Source organism: Patella vulgata, chromosome 2 (assembly GCF_932274485.2).
Source record: "Patella vulgata chromosome 2, xgPatVulg1.2, whole genome shotgun sequence".
Taxonomy (NCBI): domain Eukaryota; kingdom Metazoa; phylum Mollusca; class Gastropoda; family Patellidae; genus Patella; species Patella vulgata.
This window is the reverse complement of record NC_065880.2, coordinates 9,787,266-9,811,540: the sequence shown is the minus strand read 5'-3', so window position 1 is coordinate 9,811,540 and position 24,275 is coordinate 9,787,266. Positions and strand designations below refer to the sequence as shown.

Below are 24,275 nucleotides of genomic sequence, written 5' to 3'. Positions count from 1 at the left end.
TGGAAGAGTTGTTATATAACTTGCGTCCTAGTTGATGTAAGGAATTAGCCAATGAAACGGTCTGTTATGGCGAGTTCTTGGAGTGCTTGCACAGAACTGTGGGTAAACCCCCTAGAAACGTCAATGCTGATTGATTAATCAATGTCTGACGTCATAGAGTTAAAAGCGCTCATATGACCCCTGATGCAACCTCCCAGTACAACTGTTCAGATCTTCATGTAGTTTAAATACCTGAAATATAGATCTGTATTTAAATCAGATTGTGTTGTATGTATGACACTAAATATATTAAAGATACATTATGGGAGATTCGATAACGAGTTGGCAGTTCTCACTATAATAAAAACTAAATAACGTAAAGGCAATTTGCTGAAAATTTCATTCAAATTGATCCACTATGAACCGAGAACTAAGCGAATGAAATTTCTGCCTAGCCTCGGTCATCATTACTAAATCAGTACGTTACACAGCATAGTCTCGATTATCCATTTAATTATTTAATCGAGAAGGAAAGTTATGCAGTAAATCGGTTCACAATCCACTTAAGATCGCAGGCTAGCGATGCCATCTAGAGTTGATTATGGTCTGGATAAGTTAATTAATGTCTAATTAATAATTTAGATAACAATTCAGGTCTAAAGAAAGACCTGCAATAGACAGATTTAGCTCTTGCATAATGTATGTTTAAACTTATCTTGATTCACATTTTGTTTTTCTCTAGTTCTGGAATCATCTACCTCTCATTGTGAACTTTTTATACCAAGTTGAAACCATGAAGAACTACCCTGAGGCCATTTTTCTCTCCCGATTATCTCTTCACTGGAATTGGCTGTACAATAAATTGTTGAAACCTCTGATAATGGCTGCTACTAGCAGGTAATCAAACGCAATTCTTGTCAACAATTATCTCTAATAGATCGTCGTCCAACAATAGTTACGCTGATTGTTCATGATAAATCTGTATAATAAAATGTCGCAGGAACAACGAAATCTAATTACTGGTTTGAAATTGTTTTCTTTTCGTGCGGAAATCATACTTCAGCAGAATATGAAGAATCTCTTAAGATAGTTTTGAAAAACTGAAGTAATTTTATTTCCACTTTTCTTCCATTTTCGTGAATTGAGTAATTTGAATTGAAGTTTGAATGGATGATCAATTTAGTCCACATGAAGAATACTGAAGAATTGTTTTTTGTTAATATTAGACCTACTTGTAAGGACAAGTAAGGTGCATGATTTTAAATAGATTACTGTAAATTATAGAAAGACCTTGTCACTGAGTTTATCAAAGAGTTTCTATTTTAACTACATGTGTATTGTACAACTCTCCCCCTAACTCCATGTGTATTGTACAACTCACTCCTAACTCCATGTATATTGTACAACTCGCCCCTAACTCTGTGTATATTGTACAACTCACCCCTAACTCCATGTGTATTGTACAATTCTCCTCTAACTACATGTGTATTGTACAACTCACCCCTAACTCCATGTATATTGTACAACTCACCCCTAACTCCATGTGTATTGTACAACTCACCCCTAACTCCATGTGTATTGTACAACTAGCCCCTAACTCCATGTGTATTGTACAACTCACCCCTAACTCCATCTGTATTGTACAACTCTCCTCTAACCATAGTCGCCTTTCCAGCCTTGTGGGTTTTTCTGCGGGTCATCTGGTTTCCTCCAAATGCTAAAGACCCCTATGTGCAAGCGAATTATTGAAATAAAATAAAACCATGTTAGTCCCAAAATGACCTGGTTTGTTTCGAGTGGATGTTAAGCCCATTTCTCTCTCCCCCCCCCCCCCCAACTACATGTGTATTGTACAACACTGAACATAGATCGATCTAAGGCTTCTCTCTAGCCCAGGGCCATAGTCAAATTAAGTTCTGTTTAAGCTTGGACCAAGTATGATCAACTTCAAGAAAATAACCGATTCAAACTTTTTTTTAAGAGCTTTTTATTGTGGAATTTTCTTGAATTGCTTGCATTAAATATATTTATTTATTGAAATTAACATGTATATATATTTTTTTATTGTTTCAGCATTCCCAATGTACTTAATTCTATATTAAACCAGTTACAACAGATACTAGGACAAGACAACATGGCCGCCAAACAATTCATCAAATACCTATCATCGTTTGGTCATCCTAAACCATTCAAGACAGAATCAGAGTCAGACGTCCACAGTGATATTAGATATTGTGTTGATGCATTAAATGTGTACAAACGTGGAAATGATAAACTAATGAAAACGAAAGTAGCAGCGATGGTTTCCAATGGCATACATCTACGTAAACAGTTGACATCTATTTTCGAGGCTTTAATTTTAAAAGAAGACAATTATGGTAAATTTTGTAATGTTTGTATTTAAAGACCTACCACATTAATGTCGAAATCGTAAAATAAACAAAAATATCGTAAATAAATGCTGATTCTCATAGAGGCATGAAATAAGATGGAGTTTATCGTCCTTCTTTTCTGCTCCAACAGACCTAAGGAAGAAGAAAATTTGTCAAACAATGTGCAATGAGGGAAATTTTGCCCGGACAGTGGCACTACAGTCTACTCTTATTTCATAATCTGTGAAGGGTACTTTTCAGGCACGTTAATGTGTACACTAGACTAGTACTGGCACGATATAATGTTGAATTGATGTTATCGCGATTCACTTTTTTACGATACGGATGTTGAATTGAGAGACACTGAATTCTTTTTTATGTTTTTTTTTTTTGTCATTTCATTAATTAACCCGTCACTCTTAATTATCTATGTCACACATAGGTACACGAAGGTACACATAGGTACACATAGGTACACATAGGTACACATAGGTACACATAGGTACACATAGGTACACATAGGTACACATAGGTACACAAAGACGCTTAAATTGTTTGGGTCCTTATTTTGATCCATATCAATATTGTGATGTAAAACAGTTTTACTTGATCGACATCGACAGGACTAAAAATATCAAATATTCATTTATCCTGTTTTCTTTGTAAATATTGACCTGTTTATGAATCGTGATACTAATCGTATCGTAGCACCTGAATCACAATACATATCGTATGGGGGGGGGGTGGCCGAATGTTAAGCACGTGCACTCTGCATCAAAAGGCCCATCACGGAGTAGGGTCGCCTGTTCAACCTTGTGGGTTTTCTCCGGTTTCCTCCCACTGCTAAAGACTCCTACGCGCAAGGGAATTATTGAATTAAAAAAAAAATGAAACCATATATTACTTCGGAAATGACCTAGTTTGTGTCGAGTGGATGTTACGCCCCATTTCTCCTCTCTCAGTGGTAATACCCAGCACTACACTAGACATAGGAAAATGATTGAAATATTGTATTGGCATTTAGCATTTGCATTTAGTTTAAACAATATTTTATTCAATAAACTGAATTGGATTGAACAACAGGCAAAGGCCTTTTATAGAAATTAATTTGGTGAAAAAAAGAAAGACATTAAACTCCATTTTGTAAATCCTTTTCATTTAAAAATGGCTGCTTAAGAATTGTGTTTTGTTTTTCTGTATCTTTTACAGAAACCGTTAAAGATAGGATACAGAGTTTACGAGTGGCACTGATACAGAAAGGAATATTAGAAGAACAGTTTGAATCCATGGAAACAGATGAACCTAAACCTTCCACCGTTGTTAGAGGACAAACGGTGAAACAGTCTGTAGAGTTATGGCCCTTGTTTGAACATACAAGTATTCTGTGTGAATATTTGGTGTTCACAAAGAAAGATAACTCTGTGTCTTTAAGAAATTTAACCGATTTTATGTTGAAATATACACCGTCGTCTATTGTTCATCTACTACAGCAACAATTACCAGAGGTAAAAAACAGACAAATACATTTGTATTCCCCATCCCATTAACGAGAGAGAAATGGGGTTTAAAGTCCACTCAACACAAACTAGGTCATTTCGGGACTAACATATGGTTTAATTTTACTTCAATAATTTGCTTGCGTAGGGGTCTATAGCACTGGGAGGAAACTGAAGGACCAGGAGAAAACCACACCAGCTGACTCAATGATAGACTGACTTTATGATACAGCGCACATGGGTTAACCATTCGGCGATCCAACCCCCTCAATTTTCAAGGCATATTTTACCCCTATGCGCAAGCGAATTATTGAAATAAAATTGAACCATATGTTTGTCCCGAAATTACCTAGGTTGTGTCGACTGGACGTTATTTTATTTTACCTCCAAGTGAATGTGTTATATGTAATAATATTTTACCTCCAACAGAATGTGTTATATGTAATAATATTTTCCCACCAACAGAATGTGTTATAATGTAATAATATTTGACCTCCAACAGAATGTGTTATAATGTAATAATATTTTACCTCCAACAGAATGTGTTATATGAAGAAATGTTAGGTGTTGTAATGGGCAGAATGTGGTACAGTGCTGCCACTTGTGATTATGATACCTGGTTAAAATGGAATCGGCCGTTTCAAACAGAAGAGGAACTGGTCACAGATCGTCGTAGAGTAAGTTATGTTTTGGTCTTCATTAATATAATTTATTTAACGCTTTGGAATTGAAATTAGTAGAACGTTCAACTTTTTGCAAGGACAATTGGCAGACTTTGATTTATGATATGACACCACAATTCCAAGATGCTAGGGATGACAACATGTTCGGTTCCTGGCCTATATAGTAGGCTCGTACTTATTAAATGCGACATTAATAGAAAATTTGTAAAAGAGATTGTTTTCCTAAGATTATTTACTGGTAATTATTTTGTTCACAGGGTCCTTCTTGCTCCTCCCACAGCTCAAGACCCCTACATACAAGCAAATTATTGAAATAAATTGAGCAGTATGTTAGTCCCGAAATGTCCTAGTTTGTGTCAAGTTTATGTTAAACCCCATTTCTCTCTTGCAGGGTCCTGGTAATCTACATCTACTACCATTGTCTTATCCTCTATTTACGATATTATCATCCAAACATAACAATCCTAGAGAAGCTAGTTATCTCCCCTTACATGTACCACTAGGTGGTGTTAATGATCAACTTGATAAATTATCACAAATAACTTCCCATCTGTGGTCAACTAACTGCGCTTTATCTTCACCAAGATTTGATATTAGGTGAGTATAGTTTATTATCTTTGTTAATTAGCGTTTACTGTGATTTGCCTGGCATCTGATTAAGTTTGATGTGTCAGCAAATATTATCAACATAGCATCATTTTTATACGCCCACATTTTCATGTGGACGTGTATTGTCGTAGCCCCTGTCCGTCCGTCCACAATTGTTTGTGAACAGTCTACAGGTCACAATTTTTATCCGATTTCAATGAAACTTGAAATATAGGTTTATCACCCTAAGATCTCGGTTCCTTTCGATATTGGCATCTATCGGACCGTAACTTCATGGATTATGGCCCCTGATTGTACGAAAAATCACGTTTTTGGCTTGTGAGCACTGTAGAGGTCACAATTTTTTATCTGATTTTGTTGAAACTTGAAATGTAAGTTTATAACCCAAAGATCTCGGTTCCTTTCGATATTCGCGCATATCGGACCGTAACTTCATGAATTATGGCCCCAGATTGTACGCAAAAACGCGTTTTTGGCTTGTGGACCCTATAGAGGTCATAATTTTTATCCGTTTTAAAAAACCGTGTTAATATATCACCGTTACACCCTAAGGACGGCTGAGTTTTAATTTCGTGAAAATCGGCCCAAAACTGACAGACAAAATGGCCGCCCTTCGTTCTCAAATAGCGTAAAAATATGGTATATCAAGGTTGTGGACCCTATAGAGGTCACAATATTTATCCGATTTTGTTGAAACTTGAAATGTAAGTTTATAACACAAAGATCTCGGTTCCTTTCGATATTCGCGCATATCGGACCGTAACTTCATGAATTATGGCCCCTTATTGTATGACAAATCACGTTTTTAGCTTGTGGACCCTATAGAGGTCATAATTTTTATCCGATTTAAAAAAACATTTTATTATATCACCGTTAAATCCTAAGGACAGTTGAGTTCGAATTTCGAGAAAATTGGCCCAAAACTGACAGACAAAATGGCCGTCGTTCGTTCTCAAATAGCGTAAAAATATGGTATATCAAGATGGTGGACCCTATAGAGGTCACAATTTTTATCCGATTTTGTTGAAACTTGAAATGTAAGTTTATAACCCAAAGATCTCGGTTCCTTTCGATAATCGCGTATATCGGACCGTAACTTCCTGAATTATGGCACCTGATTGTACGGAAAATCACGTTTTTAGCTTGTGGAACCTACAGAGGTCATAATTATTATCCGATTTAAAAAATCATATTATTATATCACCGTTACACCCTAAGGACGACTGAGTTCGAATTTCGTGAAAATCGGCCAAAAACTGACAGATAAAATGGCTGCCCTTCGTTCTCAAATAGCGTAAAAATATGGTATATCAAGGTTGTGGACCCTATAGAGGTTACAATTTTTATCCGATTTTGTTGAAACTTGAAATGTAAGTTTATAACCCAAAGATCTTGGTTCCTTTCGATATTCGCGCATATCGGACCGTAACTTACTGAATTATGACCCCTGATTGTACAAAAATTCACGTTTTTAGCTTGTGGACCCTGTACATGTAGAGGTCATAATTTTTATCCGATTTAAAAAAATGTATTTTTATATCACCTGTACATCCTAAGGACGACTGAGTTTGAATTTCGTGAAAATCGGCCCAAGACTGACAGACAAAATGGCCGCCCCTCGTTCTCAAATTGCGTAAAAATATGGTATATCAAGGTTGTGGTCCCTATAGAGGTCACAATTTTTATCCGATTTTGTTGAAACTTGAAATGTAAGTTTATAACTCAAAGATCTTGGTTCCTTTCGGTATTTGCACATATCGAATTGTTATTTCCTGAATTATGGCCCTTGATTGTAGGAAAAATCACTTTCGTTTTAGCTTGTTTTCTATCCATCTCTCGAAAATGTGGGCGTATCCTGCCTGGCAGCCGCTGGTTAAACAGGTTAGATACGTAAAAATTTGTCTATTTAGGTTTTTACTAATATACCCTACGTCTATTGATTGTGTTCCTTATCACGTCATATTCAAAATAATGTATTTCGTATATCTCGTCAGGTACAGGGTCAGCTCCTGGTGTCAGCTCCTGGAATATGCCAACCCCATTAGTGCTTAAAACTGACAAGAATCCGCACAAGTAGATTGTCATCATTTATGAAAATAGTTCAGAATTGGAACATATGAAGCCAATTATTGAGAAACTCAGGATGGAGGGATTGACAAGGACAGCTGTCTAGTCGTTCGGATGGGGCAAAAAACCGAGGTCCTGTGTACACATTGGCATGCACGTAAAAGATCCCTTGTCAGTTGGAATTTGATATAAGAGTAGGCCATAGCGGGCAAAATTTCCCTCATAGCACACTGTATGGCGTATTATGCCCGTCTTCATTAGCCCAGTTCGGAGAGAACAGCAGGATGTTAAACACCATTTCTTCATTTCATTTCATTTATTGAGAAACTACAATAAAAATGTTTTATGTATTCATTTTCCAGATATATAGAATGCCAACATTTAATTTCATCTTTCTTGAAAATGCTGGAGTCTTTTGGCTCATTACTGGAACCCAATCAACAACAACAGTGGCACGATGTCATGGTGGAGGTGTTGTCAAGGAAACGAGAACAACAGTTAACATGTGACGACATACGTCTGATTCAGTCGTTGTTTCAGGAAGTTGGACCGTCTGTAGAACATCCAGCCGTCTCGCTAATCTCACGATGTTTCGAGATTATTATGGAACCAGGAATCGTGGAATCGTCATGTCTAAATATGGTGATTATTGGAGTTGGTTTAGCGTATGTGGGAGTGGCCAGTGTTTATTTACTAGCCCCGATTGGACCAGTCGATCCAGTAGAGAAACAGGCAATAAAACTCAACAACTATCAAAATCGGGTAAGTTCAAAATTTTGTTTTACTTGTCTTTACTACACTAGGATCTGAAAGATTTGTTATATAACCTGCAATCTAAGGGATTAGTCAATGAATCAATCTATTGTGGCGAATTCTTGGCGTGCTCTGCGCGGAACTGTGGGTAAAAGCTAATTGATTAATCAATGTCTGATGTCATAAGGTCAAAAGTCACGTATGTGACCTCTGACGTGACCTCCCACGACAACTGGTCAGATCTTCATGTAGTTAAGGCCATCGAAATTATAAAAAAATTAAACGAAATATAGATCTGTATTTTACTCAGATTGGGTAAGTGACTTCTAAAGATATTATTTTTAGACACAGTGGCTCAGTGAGTATGGCGCTGGCTCACTAATCTGGTTTTAATCCTGACAAGGACAACTGTCTAGTCATTCGGATGGGACAAAAAAACAAGGTCTCGTGTACACATTGGCGTGCACGTAAATGATCCCTTGACAGTTGGAAATCGATATAAGAGTAGGCCGTAGTGCTGCTGTCCAGGCAAAATTTCCCTCATAGCACACTGTATGGCGTATGACCGTCGTCATTAGCCCAGTCCAAGCAGAACAGTAGAATGTTAAACTCTGTTTCATTTCTGGTTTCAATCCAGTTTTTGGCCGAGAAAGTTACTCAGAATTTTCTAGCCTAATGTCCCCTTGTCAGTGTTACACAATGGAGGGTCTTTTAGTTGTTCATGTGGGAAGATAAAAACAAGGTTTGGTGTCAACATGGCTCAGTGATGGTGCTGGCTCAGTGAGTGTTGTGCTGGCTGCCTAATCTGTTTTTTGATTCCGCTATTGGTGAAGAAAATTCCTCAGAATCGTCCAGTCTTGTTTCCTCTTGTCAGTGTTGCAGGATGGAGAGCTGAGCAAGGAAAGGTTTCTAGTTGTTTGGGTGGGAAGATAAAAGCAAAATTTGGTGACAATGTGGCTCAGTGAATATGGTGCTAGCTCTGTAACCTGGGTTATGATCCTGGTGTTTGGTTGAGGAAGTTTCTTGAGATTTTCCAGCCTGATTTCCCTCTTGTCACTGCTGCAAGAATCTAGTTCTTCGGTTGGGAAGAAAAACCAAAGTCTTGTCAATTCCATTGCGAGGATGTAAAAGAATACCCTAACAATTGGAAATGATTGTAAGAAGAGGCGATATTTCCCTCATTGCAGGACTTCATTTAACCTGTTGGTTCGAAAAAGCAATACATTGAACTCCATTTCATTTCATTTAACACCTCGCTTCACTTGGTGATATATTCCTCAATTTGTGTCCCCCTCTAATATTTTAAAGAAATAGAATGTTTGAATATGTATATTTTATTTTTTATAGTTGAATGAAGTAGAACTAGAGATTCAGGTATTTGAGATGCACCTAAAGTTAAAGACAGGACAAACCATCACTGATATAGAAGACAACAATCGTCACATCAGACTTCAATATTTACTGGAGAGAAGAACACAACTTATAGATGATATAGAGATACTACAAGAACAACAGGCTTACAGACCAGACCCATTACAGGTAAAATTATCTCTTCGTTTCGTACAAAAATACATGGCACTAGAAACAGGTAAAATTACCTCTTGATTTATTACAAAAATTTAAACATATAACTGAAATGAATGAGTTTAATGGCATGTCAGCTTCAACCAGGCGCCAGGCTTATGATGAAATATGAGACAGTTCCAGTTATATCACATAAAAAAGAAATGTCTGAATTTGTTCCCCCAAATGTGAACATGTACACTCCTCGAGCCCCCGTTTTGAGGCCTGGCAAGAAGCTAATGAGTACAGATCTGGGGGAAAGTGTCTAGATTTTCGTATGGGATATATAAAAAAAGAAAATGATTGCTTTTATCATCAGCAATTTTTCCAGCTATTTAAACTTTACCATTTCTATTTTCTTATAGTTTCAGAGTTTAATCCATGATGTAAAAGCCTTCTTAGAAAGCGTTGGATCTATTGACAGAGTTACCTCCCTTCTCAGTAAATTAAAATCGGCCAATCAGTTGTTATTGGAGAGGAGAAGTGATATGGTTGCCATAACGACCAGTCTACGAGAAGAAGAGGCATGGCAACTTACGCTGCATAGTTTTCTGGATGGATTGGACAAAGAGTATTGGTATTATCCAGATTTGATCAAACCTTTCATGACAGCTGTTCAACAGGTGGGTTCACAAAAGCTGCTGCTGCATCATCTTCAGTATCACCAGTGGTCTCATTCCGTTCTTCTCTACGATACCCTGGATTCATCCATGTGGTATTACGTATTCAATTTATCTGCACTTGATCGTAGCTTGATTCTACTAACCAATCAAATAACGTTTGCAACATTATACCGGCTAGTTTGTTACAGAGAGAGAGAGAAATGGGGTTTAACGTCCACTCGACACAATCTAGGTCATTTCGAGACTAACACATGGTTCAATTTTATTTCAATCATTCACTTGTGCATAGGGGTCTTTAGCAGTGGGAGGAAACCGGAGGACCCGGAGAAAACCCACAAGGTTAGACAGGCGACCCTACTCCTTGTCACGTACAACGGGCGAATCGAAACCCTGCCAGTTGACTCAATGATAGTTTGTTACAAGATGAGTTACTTCCTTTCTATTTAACAATTTGAATACGTGTCTCTCCCATTGATGAACCCTGGAGTTAGTGGAGTTAAACGGAATGATATTTTTTGAAGACCTACTCAAAAAAAATGTCAACATTGTTTTTTTGTCATTTAACATCAAAACCTGCAAAATAAAGCTTATTCCACGAACTCTACCCGTAAAGTTGACGGATGGGAACTTTGTAACAAATCGAATCGGACTATTAGGCCATAGATGAGGTGTGTTAGAATTGAACCCAGAATGAACGTAGTAGATGTCCAATCTTCATAGAGTGTGACAATATTCGATGAAATATGCCAGTTTGTGCCCTGTCCAAACTTTAAGCATGTTATATTTATTATAATGTGTTGCCCAAACTGGCTAGAATAAATATAGATACCTCTGTTGTAAGATTTTTAACAGATGTGTTATCAACAATAGAGTTATTACAACACCCAAATAATTTACCTATCTGGTGGAAGGGATCAATAGGAATTTGTTTCAAGCCCAGCAGGCCCATGTTAAGCTGGTAATAAGTCCAGGCAAGATAGGAATGTAGGCCTCTCTCTTTACAATTTAAAAAATACCTGATTCCACATTCAGTTCTTTGTATCATAAAATAATTTTGTACTTTGACCAACTTTTTCTATCTTTATAGATGAGATTAGGCATCAGTATATTGGCTCAAAAAGTTGAAATGGAACAAAAACAATCGGCACTACCAAAGGTAAGTATCAGAAAAATCTATTTAGAACACCCTGTAATTATTTTCAAATTTTGTCAAATCAATATATATTATTTTACTGATTGCTAATACCTCTTTAAACTTTATTTTGGAGCAGAACAGTAGGACGTTAAGCCATGGTTTCCTCCCACTGCTAAAGACCCCTACGTGCAAACGAATTATTGAAATAAAATTAAACCATATGTTCGTCCCGAAATGAATTATTGAAATAAAATTGAACCATATGTTAGTCCCAAAATGACCTAGTTTGTATTGAGTGAACATTTAACTTTATCTCGTTTCTCTTAAAATTTCAGCAAATCTATGGTCAGACATTAGAAGATGTTGTTTTAGTTTTAAGTCAGTTTCCTACTATGAGTGGAAGTTATGAGACGTTTCATGATTTAACCAAGTGTTTGATTTATGATACGACTAGTGAGTTAGTTAACAACAGTTTAAAAACACCAGACACAGATAATAACCAAGATGTCCTCTCAAAGTAAGTCAAATGTCCTCTTAAAGTAAATCAAATGTCCTCTCAAAGTAAATCAAATGTCCTCTTAAAGTAAGTCAAATGTTGATGAATAAGCCTCCTCTCATTTCTACCCAAAGTTAGTCCCGAAATGACCTAGTTTTTGTCAAGTGGACGTTAAACCCCATTTCTCTTTCTCTCTCTTCCCAATGTCTTTTTATGTACTGTTGTTGAGCAGGTGTTTTTGTGGAGGATGGAGGGCTGGCTGGGAACAGTTTCTAGCCATTCCGATGGTTACGGTAAACAAAGTTCTTACGTATACGCTTGGCACATAAAATATTTTGTTCAGTTGGAATTACTATAGGAGTAGGCAGTGGCTCCACTGTCTGGGCCAAATTTCCATCATGTCATAGTGTGTGACATATCACTGTATTCTTTAGCGCAATAGGAGCAGGGAGCCACAGTGGCTCAGGGAGTAAGAAGCTAGCTCGTTAGCCTGGAGGTTGCGTGTTCGATCCCTGCATTGGCCGAGGGAGTTCATCAGAATTTTCTGATGTTGTTTCCCCTTGTCAGTGGTGCAGGACGAAGGGCATGATAAGCACAGCTGTCTAGTCGTTCGGATGGAACGAAAAACAGGTCCCGTGTATACATGTACATTGGTATGCACGTAAAAGACCCCTTGACATAAGAGTAGGTCATAGTGCCACTGTCCAGGCAAAATGTATGGCGTATGCCCGTTTTCATTAGCCCAGTCAGAGCAGAAAAGTAAGGACATTAAATGCCATTTCAATTCATAAAATAACATAGGTGAATAGAGTAATATTTGATATTATTTTCTGTGTATAACTTCAGGTTGTTAATGTGTGGCTTGTATCTCGTTAAACTTCACTGTTTTCATCGTGGAGAATTAACGGCAGACATTACTCTCACATTATCTAATTTATTCGGAGCTTTCGTATCTGCGTGGCAAGATCAGGAAGATAGACGGAGGAAGAAAGAAGCAGAAGATGCGAGTTTATATCGATTCCGCAGTAAAACTCACGGAGATGAACGAACAGAAGAAGAGAAAGAGGAAGCAGAATTTAAATCAAGTTTTCCGTCATTTGAAAAGGTAAGAGAAACAAGAATATTACCTTTCACGCTATGTTTGCCAGCAGTTTGATTGTGTCACAGTTTTACACACACCGGGGTGGGTGGGGGGGGTTGATGGCTGTTTGGTTAGCACGTGCACGCTGTATTATACGGCCTGTCATTGAGTCAGCTGGCAGGGTTTCGATTCCCTGGTTGTACGTGACAAGTAGTAGGGTCGCCTGTCCGTCCAGCTTCATGGGTTTTTTTCCGAGTCCTCCGGTTTCCTCCCACTGCTAAAGGCCCCTACGCGGATGCAAATTATTGAAATAAAATTGAACCATGTGTTAGTCCCAAAATGACCTAGTTTGTGTCGCCTGGACGTTAAACCCCATTTCTCTCTCTCTCTTTTTACACACACTTCAGGAATTGCAGAACTGTGACTGAAATCCATGTAACTCTCAGTACGTCTATGAGTGTGACCCTGGCTCATTTACAAGGAGTTCCCGGGTTCGTTAAAGATCACCTTCATTTGGAAAAGATGAGAAGAGTAGGCAGTACCACCGCTGTCTATGTTAAATTTTCTATGCCTATCTTCGTTAGCCCAGTTAATGCATAAATGTATGACGTTAGACCTAACAGCACATTATGTTTCATACGCCTATCAGTATATCATTTCTGTTTGATTTTAAAATATTTATATCAAGAGTTCTATTTATTTTCGGGGGGTTGGATGGCCGAATAGTTAGCACGTGCGTGCTGTATCATACGGCCTGTCATTGAGTCAACTGGCGTGGTTTTGAATCCCCGGTTGTACGTGACAAGGGGTAGGGTCACCTGTCCAACCTCGTGGGTTTTCTCCTGGTCCTCCAGTTTCCTCCCACTGCTAAAGACCCCTATGCACAAGCGAATTATTGAAATAAAATTGAACCATGTGTTAGTCCCGAAATGACCTAGTTTGTGTCAAGTGGATGTTAAACCCCACCTCTCTCTCTCTCTCTCTCTCTCTCCCTCTCTCTCTCTATTTTTATTTTTAAGAGTACTGTGATATTTGTTTTTATATGCAAATAGTGATTTGTTTGTGATATAATTTAGCCTGACTCATCTTTCAGATATGTTTGGTGCAGTATACCAATGTTAGGGCTGACAGCCATAAAACTACATTTCATTCACTCGTTTATTCATTCATTCAATACTTAATATTTTTAACTCAATATAAATGATATTTGTAGGAATATGCTGATTTAGTTGGACCGCAGACATTGGAAGAAGTTGGACAACTAACGGAAGATGACGATGATGTCGCCAGTCATATTGATAGTATAACGACAGAAGAGATGTATACAGTCTATCGAATTCACGATTTATTGTTTACCTCACTAGTCTCCACCGATTGGTTAACGCAGAAACCTCATACTCCATGTACGTCTGAAGAGTATCTTCAACCAGCCATGTTGGGTTATAGTATCGCAGCTCGAGTTGCCCAGAAATCTCTTGGTACTTTAGGTAAGAATTATTGTAGCTGTATATATTCTGTTCAGTGGGGGTGGATGGCCGAATGGTTAGCATTGCGCATTAAGTCAAATGGCGTGGTTTCGATTCCCTTGTTGTACATGACAAGGAGTAGGAAAGTCTGTCCAACTTCGTGGGGTTTCTCCGGGTTCTCCATTTCCTCCCACTGCTAAAGATCCATAAGCACAAGAGAATTATTGAAATAAAATTAAACCATGTGTTAGTTTCGAAATGACGTAGTTTGTTTCGAGTGGATGTTCAACCCCATTTCTCTCTCTCTCATATTCTGTTCAAAAATGTGTCACACGGTGGCCATGGCAAACTGATGTCCCCCAAAATATGCCAATGGGTGTGGTTCATGCATATTGATGTTTCAAAACCTTTTTTCACTCAGATTCTTTGGGATATTTTACAAAGCTTGGAAAACCCCCACCTCCATATCTTCATATACTTTAGTTTCAGTCGGATTTCCCATGCTAAGGGCATTCTGATAAAAAATGTGGTACCCCTACACATATCAAGGTGATCGCCATTGCTATCTGTGTGATTCTGATATCTGCTAAATCCACTGTCCAAATACCAACAATTTCATATAGAATTCTAATTACCTAGGTTGCTTTTTTTCACAGAACCCTTTGATTTCACAAACCCCTCCAAATTTGGTTGTTGACTCCCCGTTAGAAAACAACAGTATTGCTACACAAAACATCCAGGGAAGTTTAATTGTATTTTGAATAAGGCTGGGAATCGATATGAAATTTCAATATCGATTATCGGCAAGAATTTGTCAGCGATTATCGATAATAATCGAACTTTACCGACCTTTTATTTGTGTTGGTCGACACAGGCTACCACTATTTTGTTGTATTTGTTCTTCGACAGTCATGTTTAATAATAGTATAATAAAAATATTCCAAAACATCTTCAGTCTTTATTACTGTTTATTTAAACACATTATATTTATTAATATTATTATACAATCTGTCAATACTCAATTGTAATAAAAAAACAAACGAAAGTAAATTGAAGTTATCTATCTTCATTACTAGAGTCCATAAAGGTAGATAACTGTTACATTTATTAGGTTACATTAGTCAGTTCCGTAAAAACCAAAACAATTCCATACCTCGCTTTTTGGCTTTCCCGGGAAGTCAAAAACGTGTTTTGTATGGGCTGTATCTGACGTGATTTAGTAATAAAAGCTGAGTTGATCATTAATAATACAATTAGTTTTATCGTGAAAGCAGACGATTTCTCTACAAATCAATCAAGAGTAAAGAAGGGAGATAATTCTAATTTTACTATATATCACGTGCGATTGTCATCGTTCACAAAGTGCGTGACCTATTTTAGTTTCAACTAGTAATAACAACAAAAACAACGAAAATATTAAAATAATGAATTTAATCTTAAAGTTTAGTTTTTTACAATGATATATATTTAAAATGTGCCAGTTTGTAAGCAGAGGGGGAAAATAGTTGTTGTGTTGACGTTGTGTATTCATTCATTCGTCTGCTAATGCCAGACTACGGCAAGTTCAGTCATGTGAAAGTGACCGTAACTTGCCGTCAGAAGGTAAATATACCGATAATCGATATTTGAATTTCAATATCGATTATCGTATCGCTAAATAACTTCTACCGATTATCGATTATATCGATATTTTTGCACAGCCTTAATTTTGAATATATTTTAGGTCGTGACGTTGATCTGGGGGTAGTTGGAGGCCATCTTGTAATAAGCGGTGTTGTTCAACAGACTATATTATCCAGTCTTAACTCTACAGACGCTACACAGGTACATTTTACTTCATCTTTAATGTTATTACGGAAGCCGCAGTGACCCATTGAGTAAGACATGGGCTCGCTATCCTAGAAGTCCTGTGTTCAATCTTCCTGTTTCCACTTTGTTAGTGATGCAGCACAGAGGGGCTTGGCATAAGACAAGCTATAGTAGTCCGGATGGGACGAAAACAAAACACCTGGATTCAAATCTGATTGAAATACAAATCTATATTTGGTTTCGTTTTTTTATACTTTCTATATCCTCTACTACATGAAGATCTGACCTGTTATAGTGAGAGGTTGTGATGATGTTTCTAGTAGGATACACACAGTTCTGTGTATCGCATGCCAAGAACTCACTCCAACAGATTGTTTCATTGACAAATCTCTCACATCAACCAGAACGTGGGTTATATAACAACTCTTTCGGATCCTAGTGCAGTAAAGACAAGTAAAACGAAATTTTGAACTATGAAAAAATGAAACGAAATAACATCTGTGTTTTAATCAAATTGACACCAGACCAAAGTGTTGTACTTTATTAATCTTAAATCTTATTTCATTTTCAGGACGAGAATTTATGTTTAAAACCCTCAGAATTTTACGATGTGTATTACGATTCTAACGTTGCTGAAGTGAGCCAGTGTAAAGGTGTTTTAGATAGATTTATCATCAGATTGGAAGAATTACTCGTAGAATTTCCAGAACATCCTACCTTGTTACAGGTAATAATTGTTATTGACAAGGGGGGTGGATGGCCAAATGGTTTAAGGCGTGCATGTTAGTTCATAAGGTCTGTCACTGAGTCAACTGGTGTGATTTCGATTCCCCACTTGTACAACGCAAGGAGTAGGGTCGTCGTCCAACCTCATGAGTTTTCTCTGGGTCCTCCGGTTTCCTCCACCTGCTAAAGACCTCTCTCTCTCTCAAATGGGACCCTAAACCAGTGTCCTGGGTCCCATGTACACATTGGCATGAACATAAAAGATCCCTTGACAGTTGGAATTCGAAATACATGTAGCCTGCACTGTCGCTGTTACGATAAAAGTTCTTTGGGATTTTCTGGTGTGGTTCAACCTTTGTTAGTGTGCAGGGCAGAGGGCCTGTCAAGGGACAATGTATAGTCGTTCAGATGGAACAAAATCCAAGGTCCTTTGTACACATTTGTACAGTTGGCAGTTGGAATTCTATATAAGAGTAGGCTGTAGCGCCGCTTTCCGGGCAAAATTTTCCTCTTAGCACACTGTATGGCATATGCCCATCTTCATTAACCCATTCGGAGTAGAACACTAAATCCAATTAATTTTTTTAAACTATGTATAATTTATCTTGTATGTTATATTATAGATACTGGCGATTATTGAGAGAATTCTATCTTTCTCAATAACTTGTCCTATTATGAAGTTTTTAGTTGGCCTTGAACTACTGTTAGAAAAATCTAAGGTAATTATTGACTTTTATTTATGGAGCAAGGTAATTATATAGCAAACATCAGACAGGTTAATTATAGATAACTCTAGCTAGTTTATATATAACTTCAGACAGGTTAAATATGTGTTTATTGAGTAAGTTAGTGTTAGACAGGATAAACACATGTTTATTGTAAATTTGATACAAAGATTTGTTACCACAATCTACTATACAAGTCTGGAGGCCAACTATATAAATTACTTTACTAGACTGTAATATGTAAATTAAATGGAACCAAAGTGTGTGTTTATAGGCCCATCATAGGCTCAAATTTGACAGTTTCGACTTCTTCTATATTGTTGAATCCGGCGTGGTTCCCCCTTGTCAGTGATGCAGGACGGAGGGCCTGACAAGGACAGCAGTCTAGTCCTTCGGATGAAACGAAAAACTGAGGTCCCGTGTATACATTGGAATGCACATAAAAGATCCCTTGGCAGTTGGAATTCGACATAAGAGTAGGCGATAGTGCCGCTGCCCGGGCAAAATTTCCCTCATAGCACACTGTATGGCGTATGCCCGTCTTCATTAGCCCAGTTTAGGAGCAGAACAGTAGGACGTTAAACCCCATTTCATTTCATTTCATTTCTATATTGTTGAATTAATCATGGCTCCATTGAAGCAGGATTTTTTTTCTGCTAATCCACCTGGTACATTTCTTAGTTCTTATAAATCTAACCAAACTTAGTAATATAGGTAGTTCCCATTTGTTTATTTATTTTTTTGAATGACATTGTGATAAGAGTTGGAAGTTTTTGCAAACATGCATTTGCCAAATGGGAAATCATTAATTAGCTATAATTGTATATAAATTATTGTTTATTTGGGTTTTTTTTAGGATTGGGAAGCCAATGCTGCTAAGCATGTGTCTATTATGCCTAATTTTACCGAAGTGTCTGCCATGGTGGTACAGTGGAGAAAACTTGAACTAGGGTATGGAATTTTAATTATTTAGATCTTTTGTTAGTGGGGGGATGGGTAGCTGAATGGTTAGCGTGTGTGTGTTGTATCATAAGGTCTGGCATGGTTGCGATTCCCTGGTTGTAATTGACAAGGAGTAGGGTCGCCAACCAACCTCATGGGTTTTCTCTGGGTCTTCTGGTTTCCTCCCACCGCCAAAGCTCCATACGTGCAAGCGAATTATTGAAATAAAATTGAACTATATGTTAGTCCCGAAATGACCTAGTTTGTGTTGAGTGGACGTCAAACTCTCTCTCCCTTGTTAGTATTGGGGATGGGTGATCAACCGCACATGATTTCGATAACAAGCTTGTAAAGACAATGTCTAAGGATGCCTGCCCAACCTTGCGTGTTTTATCTTGGTCCTCTGGTTTCCTCCAATTGTTACTGATCCATATGAGGATGTAAATTATTGAATTAGTCTCGAAATGGCCTAGTTTGTGTAGTGTTCAGGTTGATATAATTGATATCATTGTATTGTTGGTGTTCTTAGATAAAATGTTGTTTGATATGTAATTGATATTTTTGTATTAAACATACATTATGCAAGAGCTAAATCTGTCTATTGCAGATCTTTCTTTAGGCCTGAAATGTTATCTAAATTAAATTAGACATTAATTAACTTATCCAGACCATAGTCAACTCTAGATGGCATCACTAGCCTGCGATCTTAAGTGGATTGTGAGCCGATTTAATGCATAACTTTCCGTCTCGTTTTAACCATTAAATGGATAATCGAGACTATGCTGTTTATCGTACTGACTTTAGTAATGATGACCGAGGCTAGGCAGAAATTTCATTCGCTTTGTTCTCGGTTCAAAGTGGATCAATTTGAATGAAATTTTCAGCAAATTTTTAACTATTATAGTGAGAACTGCCAACTCGTTATAGAATCTCCCATAATGTATCTTTAATAGTAAGTGCAGGGGGACTGCACCACACAAAATTTACACAAAAACAAATACACGGACAAGACATCATACTCAGGAAAACACAGACATACAGACAATTCAAAAAAAGTGAATGGATCCGGGGGGCTAGCCGTAAGCGTCCACTGCGCTGTACAGTCCCGGGTCTGTAGTGACACAGATTTCACCCAAATTTGAAAACAATTAGGAATACAACCCAAAGAACCCATTGTGCAATGCCAGCATGAGTCATGATCTGCTATATGCTACACGAAATACGAATGTAAGCCTATGTAGTAAAATTTAACTATACAAGTAACCACATCGGTGAAATGTATAAAAAAGTAGTCTAAACTCTAAATTCAATCAAGAAATGTTTCAGTATTCAATACATATAGGGTACATGTTCCATCTGTCACAAAAACAAAACTGAAAACAAAGAAGCAAATAGGAAATGTAGACTGTCTCGAGGGACAACCGTCTGCTGACTGAGTTGCGACGTTAATTTTGGAATGACGTCATATCTTAGAAGGTGATAAAAAATCACAATAAGGGCGATAATCCAGATAAAATAACGTTAAAAGTTTAAAAACCATAAGTTTTAGCGACTAATCAGAATTATTAAGTTATGTAATTGTACAATTTATGATATATTAATATAATACCACACACAAGAAATGCAAAACAGGTATGTTGACGAAATCGTACTATGTAAGTGTATTTATAAAGGCATAAAATTATGTAGATGTTGGAAGTATACAGTTGTAATAGATATGTAATTGATATTATCTATTAATGTAGATGTAATTGATATTATTATATTAATGTAGATGCTGGAAGAACACAATGTTGTTAGAAGAACGTAAATGTGAGAAGTCCGTCAGTAAATGGTGGTTTCATCTTTATCAATTGATAACTTCTTATCTTGACCAAACACAGGTAAGCATTTTCATTGGATAAAAATAGATGATGATTCCTAGTAGGTGATTGGAATGAGATATAAACGTCCTACTTTTCTGCTCCGACTGGGCTAATGAAGACGGACATACGCCATACTGTGTGCTATGAGGGACATTTTGCCCTGGCAACGGCACTATGGCCTACTCTTATGTCAAATTCCAACTGTCAAGGAATCTGTTATGTGCACGTCAATGTGTACACGGGATCTCAATTTTTCCGTCCCATCCGAACAACTAGACAGCTGTCCTTGTCATAAAGCTTTCTCTTATTTAGAATTCCAAATGTGAAGAATACTTTTCCATGCACACAGTTTTCCGACGTGGTTTCCCCTTGTCAGTGGTGTAGGACGGAGGGCCTGACGAAGACAGCCGTCTAGTGTATACATTGGCGTGCACATAAAAGATCCCTTGATAGTTGGAATTTGATATAAGAGTAGGCCATAGTGCCGATGCCCTGGCCAAATTTCGCTCATAGCACACTGTATGTCGTATATTATACCTGTCTTCATTAGCAGAAAAGTAGGAAGTTACACCCCATTTCATATCTCATCCCTGTATATCAAATCCAGTAGGGGGGTTGGATGGCTGAATGGTTAGCGTGCGCGCGCTGTATCATAAAGTCTGTCATTGAGTCGACTGGTGTGGTTTCGAATCCCCGGTTGTACGTGGCAAGGAGTAGGGTCGCCTGTCCAACCTCGTGGGTTTTCTCCGGGTCTTCCGGTTTCCTCCCACTGCTAAAGACCCCTACGCGCAAGCGAATTATGTAAATAAAATTAAACCATACGTTAGTCCCGAAATGACCTAGTTTGTGTCGAGTGGACGTTAAACCCCATTTCTCTCTCTCTCTCAAATCCAGTAAATATCAAAGGCTATCGATGACATCAAGAGTTGATTAAGGTCTAGATAAGTTAATGTCTAATTAATAGTTAATTTCAGGCCTAAAGAAAGACCTCCAATAGGCAGCTTTAGTTCTTGCCTAATGTATGTTTAATCTTTGTATTTCAGAAATCTGTAGACAGTGTTGAATTGCTGACATCATTAAAACAGTTTTTAGAGAAATCGAATCTTGGTGAATTTAAGAGTCGTCTACAGATGATCTATGCGTTACATTGTCAAGTTTATAAAATGGATACCTCAGAGAAACAAGGTACGGTAGATTGTCTGTGACAAGTGGCATGAAGTACAACACATATTTTAATAGTCAGTCTTATCCAGAAATCAGAATGCAGTGTCTTAAAAAGGGTTAGGGTGTTGTTTCAACAGCATATTTGGTAAACGGTTCCAAGAAACCTTGTTCATACATTAACCCTCTTATGATGGTTAGTGTGTGCGTGCTGTATCATAAAGTCTGTCATTGTGTCAACTGGCATGGTTTCGATTCCCAGGTTGTATGTGACAAGGATTAGGGTCACCTGTCCAACCTCGTGGGTTTTCTCTGGGCCCTCTGTTTTTCTCCCACTGCTAAAGACCCCTACGTGCAAGCGAATTATTGAAATTTAGTCCCGAAATGTCCTAGTTTGTGTGTCAAGTGGATTTTAACTCTCTCTCTCTGTCTCTCTCTCTCTCTCTGGTTGGGATTTGTGCTTATTAAGATTTAATAATTAATTTAAATTTTTGCCAATTAGAAATTCCTCTGATTTACTCATTTTTCTGGCCACAAATTTGTCTTTGTTTTTGGTATACAAGGACCTGTCACTGTAACAAAGGTATCACTTAATCTTGTGTATCTAGCACTAATTTCTTTCACATTCGTTTAATATCAAATCTTTGTTTAAAAATTCATAAAAACTGTTTAAAATCACCATAAATCGTTTAATTTGTACTTCTGTCCAGTTTAAATCTGACCATTCAATTTTGATAATGAGTGTGCAATTTACAAGCGTTTAATTTATTCATCACTGTTAAAAAATAAACAACCCAATTGATTATTGATGTATAATGATAAATTTTTGAACAGGAAATTAAATGCTTGTAAATTGGACACTTATCAAAATTAATCAGTCAGTTATAAACTGGACACAAATACAAATTAGATGATTTTTGGTGATTTTAAACGATTTTTACAAATGTTTAAACAAAGATTTGATGTTAAACGAATGTGAAAGAAATTAGTGCTGGATACACAAGGCCCCAAGTTCACAAAACATTCTCAGACTTAAGTTAAGAATTTTCTCAATTTTCAATTACAGTTTATGAGAATTATCTTTGATCCATAAACACAAAACTTTGCACATAGTTTCTTTCTGATGTATTTGATACATTAAAACAACAAACAATTTATAAAGGTCTATAGTTTAGTTAAAATAAGGCGAACAATTTTGAGTAAATTCTTAACTTAAGTCTGAGAATGCTTTGTGAACTCGGGCCAAGATTAAATAATACCTGCGTTACAGGTTATATATAATGAATAATTTTTGTATTTCTAGTGGAAGTGCTGAACATGTTGTGGAACTTATATCAGTTTTATCATCAATATTTACCTAATGTAGAGGCTGAAATAACCTCACAAAAAACACCAATACAGAAACAATTAAAGGTAGGTAACTCTAGTTGAAGAGTGATATAGAGGGTGCTGAATTGTAAATTTCAATCAAGCATTTCCACTGAGATAGTGGTGCAGGATGGAGGACCTGACAAGGACAGCTGTCTAGTCGTTCCGATGGGACAAAAACCAAGGCCCCGTGTATGCATTGGCATGCACGTAAAAGATCCCTTGACAGTAGGAATACGATATAAGAGTAGGCCATAGTGCCACTGCCCGGGCAAAGTTTCCCCTCATAGCACACTGTATGGCATATGCCCGTCTTCATATGCCCAGTATAGGAGCAGAACAGTAGGATGTTAAACCCTGTTTCATTTCGAGGGGTTAGATGGCCGAATGGTTAACATGTGCGCACTGTATCATAAGATCTGTCATTGAGTCGACTGGCGTGGTTTCGAATCCTCGGTTGTATGTGACAAGGAGTAGGGTTGCCTGTCCAACCTTGTGTGTTTTCTCCGGGTCCTCCGGTTTCCTCCCACTGCTAAAGACACCTAGGTCCCAGCGAATTATTGAAATAAATCTCTCACTCTCTCTCTCTCTCTCTCTCCCTCTCTCTCTCTCACACACACAAATCTATATTTATCTTATTTCAGGGTTTTGTAAAAATAGCGAGATGGAGTGATTTGAATTATTGGGCTTTAAAACAGTCGACTGAGAAGACTCATAGAATGGTTCATAAATACGCCAAGAAATATGAGGTAATTTTAAAATTTTCTTTTTCTGTCAAAAGATTTTACATCAATATTATGATAGAATGGTCAGTTGTGAGTCAGTTGAAAAAATAATCGGAGTAAAACAAGATATGTCAGGAATTGACTGTCAAAATTATGCGAGGAAAGCCATGGTACCAATTGAAAGAACTGGAACCAGTTGAAAAATATTTAGTTTTCTTACAGTTCTAACTGTTAAAGGGACATTTATTAGGTATAAGGTTCGATAAAGAGCTGTCAGTTTTTTGCTATAAAATATACTGAAAATTGCAGTCAAATTGCTTCACTCTGAACCAAGATATTAGCCATTGAATTTTAGGCTACGTCGTCATTACTGATGTTGGTATGATAACAAAGTCTTGATCATCAATTTTTACATTATATTACCCATCACAAAATGTATTTAAATCCAGTAAATATTGCAGGCTAACAATGGCATCGAGAGTTGATTATGTTAATAAATGTCTAATTAATAATTTATATAAAATTTCAGGTCCAAAGAAAGATCTCCAATAGGCAGATTTAACTCTTGCATAATGTACATGTATGTTTAAGATTTGAGTAAAACATAATATTATGTGACGGATGCATGCTT

General features: G+C 37.3%; 1 protein-coding gene across 1 annotated transcript in view; it reads left to right on the top strand.

Moving 5' to 3' along the window:
• Window positions 1-2,098: 2,098 nt before the first annotated feature.
• The window catches only part of LOC126812211 (midasin), a 56,209-nt gene continuing 34,032 nt past the window's right edge, over window positions 2,099-24,275 (top strand). Inside the window, exons 1-19 of the mRNA XM_050538464.2 lie at window positions 2,099-2,357; window positions 3,561-3,856; window positions 4,387-4,524; window positions 4,922-5,127; window positions 7,569-7,968; window positions 9,307-9,498; window positions 9,888-10,145; window positions 11,233-11,301; window positions 11,616-11,797; window positions 12,623-12,881; window positions 14,071-14,344; window positions 16,047-16,147; window positions 16,704-16,859; window positions 17,482-17,577; window positions 18,440-18,534; window positions 20,300-20,408; window positions 21,434-21,575; window positions 22,855-22,964; window positions 23,564-23,668. Coding sequence (XP_050394421.2) covers window positions 2,114-2,357; window positions 3,561-3,856; window positions 4,387-4,524; window positions 4,922-5,127; window positions 7,569-7,968; window positions 9,307-9,498; window positions 9,888-10,145; window positions 11,233-11,301; window positions 11,616-11,797; window positions 12,623-12,881; window positions 14,071-14,344; window positions 16,047-16,147; window positions 16,704-16,859; window positions 17,482-17,577; window positions 18,440-18,534; window positions 20,300-20,408; window positions 21,434-21,575; window positions 22,855-22,964; window positions 23,564-23,668 — 3,432 coding nt within the window. The 5' untranslated portion in view covers window positions 2,099-2,113. The remainder of the gene's footprint in view (window positions 2,358-3,560; window positions 3,857-4,386; window positions 4,525-4,921; window positions 5,128-7,568; window positions 7,969-9,306; window positions 9,499-9,887; window positions 10,146-11,232; window positions 11,302-11,615; window positions 11,798-12,622; window positions 12,882-14,070; window positions 14,345-16,046; window positions 16,148-16,703; window positions 16,860-17,481; window positions 17,578-18,439; window positions 18,535-20,299; window positions 20,409-21,433; window positions 21,576-22,854; window positions 22,965-23,563; window positions 23,669-24,275) is intronic.